This window comes from Harpia harpyja, chromosome 16 (assembly GCF_026419915.1).
Source record: "Harpia harpyja isolate bHarHar1 chromosome 16, bHarHar1 primary haplotype, whole genome shotgun sequence".
In the NCBI taxonomy this organism is placed as follows: domain Eukaryota; kingdom Metazoa; phylum Chordata; class Aves; order Accipitriformes; family Accipitridae; genus Harpia; species Harpia harpyja.
This window is the reverse complement of record NC_068955.1, coordinates 16,975,340-16,987,742: the sequence shown is the minus strand read 5'-3', so window position 1 is coordinate 16,987,742 and position 12,403 is coordinate 16,975,340. Positions and strand designations below refer to the sequence as shown.

General features: G+C 39.7%; 1 protein-coding gene across 7 annotated transcripts in view; it reads right to left on the bottom strand.

The window, feature by feature from the left end:
* PTPN5 (protein tyrosine phosphatase non-receptor type 5) overlaps positions 1-12,403 on the bottom strand; it is an 86,872-nt gene that overhangs the window by 56,225 nt on the left and 18,244 nt on the right. For 5 of the 7 annotated variants that reach the window (XM_052811518.1, XM_052811515.1, XM_052811519.1 and 2 more), the window contains one exon: positions 6,613-6,724. The exons of the other annotated variants lie outside the window; for them this stretch is intronic. In XM_052811518.1, coding sequence (XP_052667478.1) covers positions 6,613-6,622 — 10 coding nt within the window. In that variant the 5' untranslated portion in view covers positions 6,623-6,724. The remainder of the gene's footprint in view (positions 1-6,612; positions 6,725-12,403) is intronic. 7 annotated transcript variants of the gene reach the window in all.

The following is a 12,403-nucleotide window of genomic DNA, read 5'->3' as shown; positions in this document are numbered from 1 at the left end:
ACTGGCATGCTTTTCAAACTGCTGCTTACCTTATATTTTTGCTTCCTTTAATTGTGTGTCTGCAAATACAACACACAAATGCGTGTCTATTTGCCACTCTCAATTAGGAAAACACAGGTGCAGTTGTGAGAACATCAAATACTACAAACTGGGCAGTCTGAAGACAGCCCAGCATCACAGGTCTTAAACTGCAGCGATGTTTATGATATTTGCACCTGCACAAAACCCAAGAAAGTCGCATGTGGGGAAGTATTACAGCACTAGCCAGGGCCGAATATAACCTCAGTTCTGTACACTCTCACAGGGGTGGAACATGGCCTCACAGGTAGACATGCCAAGACAAGAAATGCCATTTCAGGGAATATCCCACCATGCCCCACCTATTTTTTTGTCATGCTGCATGTACATAGGCTGCTACATCCAACTGCACAGCAGGAACAAGGTACAACCGTGATTCTTCCCCCCTCTATGATCATCTGGAGCAGGGTTGTAACTGGAGTTTTCTGTTGCTCTCCTCAGGTCCATATGCCCACGTTTCCTTCATCAGAAACCAGGAAAAAAGACAGAAAGATGATACCACGCTGATGTCACTCTAACACAGATAAAGCACATGGTCAGATTTATCTTCTGTGACAGTCCCTACTGTTGAAGATCAAGCTTAAAAAGTGGGAGCTACATACAGAGAGAGGTAAGAGCACAGGAGGGGAAGACTGTCCTAATACGAACGGTGAAAGAAGGACTGACAGAAGAGTCCTGAATAATCCTTGGAGGAAAGTGACAGCCCAGAGATACTATTTTGCTGCTTGTGCAGTAGTGGAGACACAGTAGAACATACTTTTACCTTGGACTTAGGATCCAAATCTTCCTAGGAACTGCCAGAAACTGTTTTAAAAAAACAAACTCTGTGATCCACCTTTGAAATACAGCTGCCTACTTCTGCTAGCACTCCTGGGTCATACCATATTAAGTATGTCTCAATGTCCTGACAAGATAAGCTCATGAATCCTGACAAATCTTTAAACTTTTCAAGTGACATTCTTGTATTAAGGTCGAAAGACTGAAACAAAAACAAATAATTGGTGTGGTCAACTGAATATGAATGTGAGCCCAAACTCAGGTGCATTCCACTTCATTTGATTATTTTTTCATTGCAAGCACAGTACAGCATTATCAAGCAAACAAGAAGCAACTTCATCTCATCAATTTGGAAAAAAAACCAAAACCATTCTGTCACTGCAACTGGAAATGCAGTGTTTATCTGGGAAAGAAAGAGGCAGGGTGGAATGCACCTGGAGGAAAACAGATATACATCCTTGTGGAAACCAAGATAAAACTCACAGCTGCTGGGGACGCAGCAGCATAGTGGTTAGAATACCTTGCTGTGGAAACCCAAATAACAAGCTGGAGCTTTGCACCAAAACACTGTGCTAGATCAGCCTGTGCATATCTTTTACTTGGGCTGCTAGGCTGAAGATGACAACACACACCACTTCACAACACACCACCACAAACTGTTGACTGCAGAAACCTGTATGCTCTAATTCAGTTGACGTGGCCTACTAGGTCTTTTGAAGTTCAAGATAAACCTTTGTAGCAGTTTACAATGTGAAAATGCATAGTCCACCAATACCAAACTGTCAGCATCGCCAGAGACCACGCAGCTTCACGGTTTTCTAGTTACAGTGACATGATGAATGGCAATCTCTCCATGGTGACGTAGAAAGTCACTTAGTGAAAGAGAGACCCAGGGACGTATCAGCAAATGGATTCTGTTGTGTTTTCATGCAGGATGCCTGAAAGGTGACCAAAGGATTCCAACTTCCACTGGAACTTCAGCAGAAAACAAATAATCAGTTTCCTTAAATGCCTCATAAAATCCCAGACTGAATAACAGAGTATTATCTTTGGTATTAAAGAAAAAGATATCCTTGATACCGTGACTGCTATGCTGGGCTAATGGAGCTGGCAGAGGAATAAGCATACATCAGGGGACAGCGTCAATAGGTTCAAGTCTCTCTAAGTTACAAATGCCATTTTACTAGAGTTATACCCCTTACTTAGTATAAGGCAAGAAAACCATTTTATGCACAGGGTAGAAGGAGAAGCAAGAGCATCAAGTCAACTTACTTGCCACCTGTCCAGCTTGAGAAAGGATTAAGTACAAGAAGAATTATAAAAAATGCCTAAGAACTTGTCCAGCCCTTCATAAAGGTATACCATACAACATGTCTTCCAAACATTACCTTCCAAGTCATTGCTTTTCCTTTAAAATCTTAACAAAGACAAAATTTTGCTGTATTTACCCGTTACCCATACAGCATGTAACACGTGGTAAATACATGTTACCCACGTATTTAATCCATTGGTAAATGCTAAACTTTCCAACCATGGTTACATTTCTTTTGATTCTCGTTGTTGCAATCGACATTTTCACCACTTTTACCTAGTCTGCTGTGAATGCCACTTCTTCATGATTTGTAATGGAACAAGAAGAAAAACAACCTTACAAGAAAATGGGTGGGATTTTTCATGCCAAAGTCAGAGTGGCTTTTTTCATGGTTCTATTTGCATTCCACATGCAAGCATATGGTTAGCCAAACTCTGCTCATGTTACTATACAAACATTTCATATGCACAAATCTCTTTCCGAATCAAGCATTCATTAGAAATGCGGACTACTGTTTATAAATACTACAGTGAAATCATGGAATGTCTATGTAATGAAAGCTCAATGTTAAATGAACGGTCTCTCAACTTGTGTTTGCCAAACCATTAAGAAACAATCTCTTCTTCTTTCCAGTATGTTCCCAGAGAAGCGTTCTTTCCACTGAGTATATTGCTATATTTTATTTCTCAAACAGAAGCCATATAAACCACACAGAGTCAGACTAAGGCTTCCTTATTCACTTCTTTGCTCTTCTTTTTGTAAGAATCTCCCCAAAGTCATCAGGATTATTTGTGCAACACCATCAAATGAAACCAGGATTACAATCTGTCCCACAAGATATAACAATTACTCCCTCATGTATTGCAGATAGCCAATACCTGTCTTAAAGTTCCTTGAAGGCAAACTGTCTTATAAAAACCTGAAAGAAACTGTACTAAAGCAATAAGGACCATAGAATTAAAAGAGGAACATGATAATTTACCAAATAGATACTTGGCAAAAAGAATAGACTGATTTTTAATTTAACTCTTTGCTGAAATCACGGTCCCTGTAGATGCAGTGCATGTTGGCACTGCAAACCGCCTCATTTTCATCATCTCTCTGATTCTTAGATGCTGTTCAGAGATGGACTGAGATTTTCATCAGTTTAATTTTCTGCAGTGTTTTCTGTACACACTGCAGAAGAAACTTGCTTTAACAAAGATTTAACTGAAAGACTTCGAACTGTCAACCCAAGTGCACACTCCTTCAAAAATAGCACATTAGTTTTGCTCATCCCCACAGACTCACGTGACCTCTTTTATCTGTATCCTGTTTTCCACCTGCACCACAGGAGCTCATGGCTATGTCATAAAGCTACAGCAAAACTTTTCAAGCCTCCAGAAACACCATCCAGTTTTATTCCACTCTGCACACTTTTTGCTTCATGTGCTATGTTGGATGTGAGCACATGCAGAATCTAACTCGAGGCAGTTCTGTGAAATAAATAGCTTTCTGGTTACTTAAAATGACCATTTTTCAATCTAGTCCACCATTTTATGGTTTCACCATCCCTTCTCATTGGCTGGCACAAATACATCCTAACAGTTTCCCAAGGCCTTTTTCAGAATTTGAAAGTGAACACTGGTTTAACATTTGCCCTCCAACCTACCCTAACCAAGCAATGCATTAGAAGTTTCTCATTAGCTCACATGCCCTGTAACGAAAATGACAGTATTTTCTTTGTTTGCATTTTATTGATTGCTCAACTTAGCCACTAAAACCCTGGAAACCTTCGACCACATTCTATGTAGCATTTTCTGCAATATTGAAGTTTATTAGTGTGTTTGTGACAGCTGAACAGAACGATACCCTTTTCTTAGCCAAATTTAAAACAAGGGCCAGTCTACAGTCCTATGACAATGCCTGTACAATGACTTATACTTCAAACATTTATTGGAGCATCTTCTGCCAACTTTAAAGACATGGATTTCCATTTTATAAACCATTTCCTGAGCCTTCACTCAAATTAGTATCATTGATACTTTCTAATTGTCTTTGCCTCTTGTGCCAAAACCAGTGTGTTCAGCCACCTCAGACTGAGGCCTTTCTCAGGCTACCTTTTCAGCAAGCACGCTTGCCAGAGGCAGCCTATACAAACAGACTTTCTTCCACGGTACTTTACTAATGCTTCCATGCTGACACTGTTATGTTAACACAAAGGAAAGTGCATGACCTTCATCTCACATTCAGCTGGAAAGCTTTACCACAAGTTTTTTTGTTGGAACTATTCCACTTTGATGTCACATGATAAATGATTGTCGATCTTTCTTTCTCCCCTCCCACATCAGGTTTTCCCAGGCTAAGCTTTTCTGCAAGGCAGAACTACCCACGCCTTATTCTGCAATAAAAACAAAACTGTTTGAAAAACTTCCCTTTGTATTGCCCACGTATAAAGAGTAAGCCAGTAGCACCGCTGAATTAAAGATCTTTTTGACGAACAACCTGTAGGCTATGTGCATGAACACATGATATTTTGGCCAAGCAGAATTCAATGGAGATGAGAAGAAGCGAATAAAGAGGGGAACACTTCTCTTAGGACAGTGTCAAAGCCTAAGTGAAAACACAAGGGGAAGAAGTGAAGTCCCATATAAACCAGGAGGGGGGGGGAAAAAAAAGGGCAAAAAAGCGCATTACTCTACCAGAACCATCCACACATTTCCCCCGAAAGCAGCCATATTGATGGACAGGAAATAGGAAGTGAAATGTGAAAGGCCTCTGAATATACTCAGTATCTGTAAGAATCATATACTCTATTTATAGCACATATAGTTGTTTGTTTGGGGTTTTTTTTTGAATACCCAGCTAAAAACAGGATGTGTGTGTGGTTTCTATGTCAGTGGATGGATCAAATTCACTCATGGTTTAACTCCATACTTTTAACTACATTTTACTACAAATTTCAGTGCAGGGATAAATTTGATAAACTCTGCAAAGTGATCCCTGAATTCACTGTTTTGTATAACCAGCAGAATTGCATTTACATCTTGCTTTGCAATTAATATAGTCTATGACTATAAAGATCAGGTAACATATGATAACATGTTTTTACTTACACTATACTATCAAGAGTAAGTGCTCTGAGGCAAAAAGCACGTTTGCCATTTACTGCATGTTTGTACATGTCCTAACATAATAAGGCTTCCAATTATTCGGCACACCTACATGCCACCTCAAAGTAAATAATACTGACGTTTTATGGCCTAGGTTTAACACTGGCCTCAGAGGATCTGGACAAGACTATAACACAAAGGCTGTAAAGAACACTAGCATGACTCTCTGAGCTTACAGAAAGGAAAGTGCATCCTTTCTGCCATCAAATGAGTGGCAAGCATTGACTATGAGCTGGCCAAAACTGACCACTTATGTGAACACCCAGGAGAAGTATCTATAGGTTACCTGAAGTTTCTCAGGATTCTTATATAAGTAATAAAAGGTCACAGCTCATAAATGGCTTTTCAGAAGTGAAGCACACAGCATGTAGAATGAACCCATTCACCTTACAGCTAGTTCGCATACAGAACATGTTTTTGCCCTCCAAACACTCCCTAATAAAGGCTTTCAGCATTTTCTTTCCATGAGCTGGGCCTCCTTCACAGTCTGGAGTTGATTCCAAAGGCACACCCACATCAGCTGAACTGGCTTCTGTACTGTAAAAACAACCACAGACTGCAATAGTCTGCAAGATATCTATACCTGCAAGATGGTATGAAAGGCTGGTCCAGTGCAGCATTAAGGCATATTTAGGCTGTAACCAGAAGGTAAATAGATCACCTAACCAATAAAAAGAAAAAAAGATTTATCTACACCAGGTGCATGATTAAAAGTCCAAAGTCCAGTAGCTCCAAGAGCCCTCACTGGGCAGATAGGAAACATTTTCTGGTAAGAGACAGAATATGCTTAGAACCATGTGCAGAATGACTTGAAAACACCCACTGTCTTGATGATTAAACAAAGCTAATTTACTTACTGCTTACCACAATTAAATAAAAAACATGTTTGAGACAGCTATGCACTGGATTTAAAAGGACTTTCTAAGGAGCTTTTAGGAGACAAAGTCTCAAGCCTTTAGGCTTCCTTAGAAATCCTAGTTAAACTTCATAGACATCAAGTAGGTAATGGAGGTAAAATGGACTCTACACAATGTGAGAACCACAGCTAGATTAAAAGATACACTGCACTACAAAAAGATCTAGCAAAGAGTACCCTCCATGCTAACTGGGCTTTACAAAACATTTACAACCTGCAATGAATTTTCCTTTCTTTTTTTTTTTTTTTTCCTTTTGTTCCTTGTTCCTTTCATTCTCCAAGAAGATTAGGACAAGTTCTAAAAGAGGGTATGACTGTATTTTTCATCTGTACTGAAGGGACAGTATGATATATCTGATCTTCCTTGTCTGTCTTACCATCTGACATGCACTCAAGTCCTTTCAGTCACATAGTATCTCAGTTCCAATGTCTGCTCCAGGACAGATGGTGCTCTGGGATTATAATTTATGTCCTTTATGCACTAGAATCCTAAAAAATAAGTGAAAAATCTAACCTTTAACACTATCAGATGTCCAAGAATCATTCAGGGCTTTTACACATAATTTTTCTTGAAAAGAAATTCTAAAAGACCATGACGTGATGTTCATCCATAAAGGAAGTATCAAGCCACTGATCTGTGGGGTGAAGCATGGAAAGAAGATGAAGTATATTCCTGTGTTGTTATTGATCGACTTGCTTTTGCTTATTGCCTGCATACAGGAATTGGGATGTTCCTGAAGCCTTCCAGGTATCCAAAGGGTATGTGCCATAAAGTCTTTTAGTATTTAAGGAAAAGGAGGTGATCTATAAGTTAAGCTCCCTTAGGAGCCATCTGCTCCATATGGAAAAAGCCTTCAGCCAAAATCATAATGGCCAATTTCATTAAAATTTCAGCAAGTGCTTAAAGGTCTGTGAGTACAAGACAGAAATCCTCATTACTTATTTGTATAGGACTGTTGAATGTGTCATACCTACCACAGAGTGGGGCTAACTGAATACATAATCTGGAAACAGTCCATCATAGCCTCAGAGACTGTGGCCAGCATGACACTTGAAGCATAGCAAAAACATGGGCAAAGAGGGTTATGCAGGCATGTAGAAAGAAATTCACCTCAACAAACTGCAAGGACTTTTTCATTCTTTCCAAATTCTGCTAAGGGAAGGGCCAGAGCTGTATTTTTTGTCCAGATTATAAAGTGCTCTGCCTCCAAAGCTTGTATGATTTGTCATCTACTTCTGAAGCACCTCGCACTGTGAACATCAGGCCAGTTCATTCACAGTCTCATCCAAAGCCCACAGAAACAAATACAACTCTTTCCACTGATGCCAACACACTCTGCATTACAAACCCAGTCAAGAAGTCTCCTTAAGAACAAGAGTATAAAGGGCTAAATCCTGAAAGTGCCCTCTCCTACAGAGGTACTGTTGAAATCACAGAGAATTCATTTCATTAGAAACTGATCATTCCAGTTTTGAACAGGCTAGTAAATCAAAGACCACCTAGATATCCAGATGTCACCTATGGGACATGAGGTGACCACTGCATATAGATAAGCACATCTGCACGTTAAAGAAAAACATATTTAAAAGCAAATCACAGTCTTAGAAGACACCAGGATAGAACAAGACTGCATCCAGGTAAAAGCAAGTCAGCAGACTCATGTGTGAGGCACTCCTCAAAATATCACCTCAACCAATATAGCACATCTTTGTATTAAGCAATCCTCTGCTACCTAGGACAAGGGACTACTAAGTCAAGGGACGAAACTTCCTGTAAAGGTCTGGATACACGCTGTCTTTCACTTGTAATACAAACATAGCATGGAAGAACTATATAGGTCCAAGAATAAGAAGCAGTGTCTGTGTACACAGTGTGTGTCAAAGCATAATCCAAAAGTTATTCTTAAAACCAGAAAAATCAGGCATAAAGCATACAGATGGTATTTATACTTTTACAGCCACTTAAAAACACCTCTCCCTCCCTTGCAGGAAAAGATGACAACTAATTATTTTCAGCTAGATGTTTTTATTAAGTTTGTTTTCTGATATGTCTTCTTAAGTCAAAGCTCAAACACAGAAAAGATGTCTAGCAGGCAAGTCCCAAGGGGAGTCAACTTCTTTTACAGAGCAGGTGCCATTCAAAACAACTAACAAGCACCATAAGAGACGGTGTGGATAGTTCCGAGTCCACCATCAGCATCCTCATTGCTCCCCTGAAACTTCTGTTGATGACATAATTGCCAGCTCCGTCCAACAGCTCCTGAGAAACAAGCTTTGCAATGCACTCATTCCACTCCAGCAGCATGTCCATAAGGGCAGAACCAAGAAGTAACTGGATTTTATAAGTGATTGCCACTGGAAAAAAGGAATTGGTGCCTCTTGACTCACTACTGAAGGCCAAATTATATCCCCAAACTACATCAAGTGGTCTAACAAAAGATGCTATGCCTTTCTATACAGCTCTCCTTATGCTACCTTGTCCTGACACGAAGGGCTCCAGTACCTGAACAGGTTGCCCCAGTATATAAAGTTAATACTTCTGTTAAGTGGAAGTGTAACTGACTCTGTACGCTCTCAGTCCAATGCAAACAGAAGACAAGATTGCCAGAATTCAAGCAAGAAGTGCCTAGTGCTTTTACAAAAGCAGACTAAGAATATGTATACATAGTTACTGTGGTTCACCTGATACAAGGTAACTTGATCACACATCTTAGTTTTTAACACAGAGCTGTTTGCAATGTCAGTAGCCCCAAATGCTGTTCTTCAATCTTCCTTAGTGCCTGCAGTCCACCATAATATTCAAATGTTGGTACAAAAGCGTTGTCTTTACACACACTGCTGTGCAAGGAACTTGATATCATGACATTTCCAGAGAGGCCAAATGAATAAGAATTAATGCTGAAGCTGTAGGCACAAGGCTTGTCTTTCTAGGTCCTTGTAGCTTCTACAAAGAAAGAGTTACCTCTTCTTAAGCTTTATGCAACTGTTGTAGTCTGCCTTCAGTAGAGGTGCCTTGCCAGACTCTACACTTAATCCCTTTCCCTACGCTGCCTCTAAATTCAAGCATTCCTCCTCTGCTTCCTCTTTCCCCCACCATGTAACTTAGGGGGACAAGTGTAGTTTTAAACTGTTGAAGGAAATAAGCCCATCTATTGCCTAACATGACCCATCTTCCTGTCTCTCCAACAGGATGTGAATGATCAGAAGAAAACACCACTAAAGCAAGGACGGTTAGGAATCACTCCTGCCTCTGAAAAATGCATACAGCCTTATTTTCAATTACCTTACATCTTGCTGTTATTATCAGTGCTGATGTGAAAACAATATTCAGATTTGGTAGCATTTTACACCTACTTTACAATGATGTACATGAAATATGCTGCCATGTGCCTGTGAGGAAAACCTTGATGGCAGAATAGTTGTACAGAAAGCCAGTAACCTTAAACAATAAAGGCAATACAACTGCATGACCTTGCTTTTATAATTCTTGTGTGTCCTTTGTTATACTGACATGAGCAGCTAAAACTAGTCACCGGAGCACTTACTCATGTGCATAAGTGCCAGCAAGATTGGGCTCCAACTTAAGAGAAGATTTCAGCACTTCATTTTGCTCTGTGTGAAACCTCTAGAGGATGTGTCACAGAGGACTGATAAGCAATTGCAAAACTTCTGGTAGCAAGTACTCAGCAGCACAGGTTAATTTTTGCTGAAAACACCGGCATAGTCTGCCCAGACACAAGCAAAAATTGTGCACACAATTATCTGGATATATACCCTGGCATTGACAGAGCAGCAAAGCAGGTTAATGTGCAAGAGCATCAACACAGAACAGTAACACAAATCCAGAGGGTGGAACACAAAACAATGAAATGGTTTATTGCTGCTGTTCACTTTTTCCCTGTTCTGGGAAGGACGCAGAATCTATTCCAAAGAACACATCATTCAGGCAATCTATAGCGATGCTGTGTTATAAGATGTTCCCTCACTCCACCTACAACCCCAGATCGGACAAGAGTATTTGCCTGAAAAGGGACTACACAGAGCCACACACTCTCCTTTTGTCCTCATATCCCTTTTCTCCATTTTAAGAACAAACAAACCTGAAGACAGGGCCAAATCTCCTGGGGTAGAGGAAAAGAAACATGTTATTAAAATAAAGTGTGCACATAAGTGATTTCTGTCTTGGGATCTGAAAACCAAGTTTAATTAACCAGCTGAGTGGAAAGCACAGTTTATATAATGCAGACTATCTGTGAACTCTCACCCCAGTCATTCCACACAATCCCTTGTAACTGCTACTCCACATAATAGCATTTTTTTGCTGGTAAAAAAAAAAAGTAACTGGGATGAGGGATCTAGATGCCAACTTTCACAGAGATCAAGAAAGAAGAAACAGGTGTTTAAAATAGAGGAAATAGAGACCAATTCATATTACGCAGGCTACTAAATAGTTCTGTAAGGGAAATACAGCTTCATTGCTTCTTGAACTCCTAGAAAATAGTTTGTCATCAGATAGAAAGTTATTCAGTGCTAAAAGGATACTGACAGATTCTGCCACTGTCAATGAGAGAGTCCTAGAAAGTCTAAAGACTTCTGCCTTTCTCTACCTGTACTCTGGAAGCCTGCTTTCTGAACTACTGTATGCTTATGAGATAAGCCAGTGAAAAGCATGATAAACTTGGAAAAATTTTAGCTGTGGGAACAATTGAGGTCTGTTCATTGAATACTTGATCATCTGGTTGTCAGGCCACAGATCTGTAACTTGGTGGTTTGGGATTCTGTCTTTGGTTTCCAGTGTCTCCATTTTTTAAGATTCAGCTCAAGAGACTGTTTCCCATTCTGTGTTTGCAGAGTTCTTAGCTCAGTGGGTCCTTAGTATTTCTTGGGGAATTTATATGAGACTACCATCCAAACAACCAACATTTAAGGTTAGCTTCATGTTGCATTTAAGATGACCTAACCTTACACTGCTGCAGAAAGACAGGGGTTTGTTTCATCCTGTTCACTCTCCTCTATTGCATCATATCCATCCACCTTATCTATCTATGCAGCAACAAGGCTGCTGCTTCAGGTTGCAGAACTGATGGAAAACTAATTAATTTGGGGGATGGATTAGTCATCATTGGAGGAGTGAAAAGGGGACCATCTTCAGTGGAAGCTCACTGCTAGATTAAATACAAATTTGAACTGCGCTTTGCTTACAGGGATTTACAGAACTTCCCTGGGTGCTCAGCTCAGTAGTATTTGCATGTATATTTTAAAACTATGGCTAAGCAGCTATCGAATGAAATTCAATTCCTTTGTTACAGCATGCTAATTTTGGAAAAACCTCACACCACTTTTATCAAAGAAAGAGAGATCAAACCTCAATCGGGGCAGTTAAATACAAAACCTTCCATCAACATTCCCACTGGAAAAAACAAAAGTTTTTTTCCAGCCATTAAAAAAAAGGTGAACTCAGATAATTACACACAATATGCACAGCTATCCTAGTGAACATTTATAGCAATTACTTGAAATTCTGATGTCACTCGCAATAGATATATCAGCTGGTAGTTTTAAAAACTTGATCGTATATTAAAAACTATGACCAATATTGTTTTCTGTGCATAGAGATAAACATCCTGCTCAAGGATCTGAACTCCTATTTAAAAACAAAACCAAACATTAAGAATAAAAAGCACTCAGTATGGTTCTGAGACACATATGTGGCTACATTGCATATTCCCTGCCTACACTGGCAGTGTGGGAGCTCTGTTAGTCATCTAATGCGCATATTTGCTTGGCACAATGCCTCTACTTTCTTATGCAGGCAAGAAAGATGATCACTGGTTTATTGTATTCTTACATCTTCATTGCATGTTCATCAGTCAGTATGACCAGGCCTTCCCAATTCAAACTACAAGCTGTTAGGAGACAGACCAGTTCAAAGTGAAGCCCAAGCACTGGAAGGTTGTTAAGCACGTCTGTAAAGACAAGGACGACTTTTAGATTCATGCTGCTTAGACATGTTTTTTTGGTGGGACCTAACAAAATGTTTATTTTAAGAATAAGGACTTTTTGTTGAATAGAAGCCTGATTTAGTTTTGTTTTCAACCCCGACACTGATCCTTTTACAATCTTCAAGGGCACTAGAGGTTCTCAGCTGGCTTGCTTTAACTGTCCTTC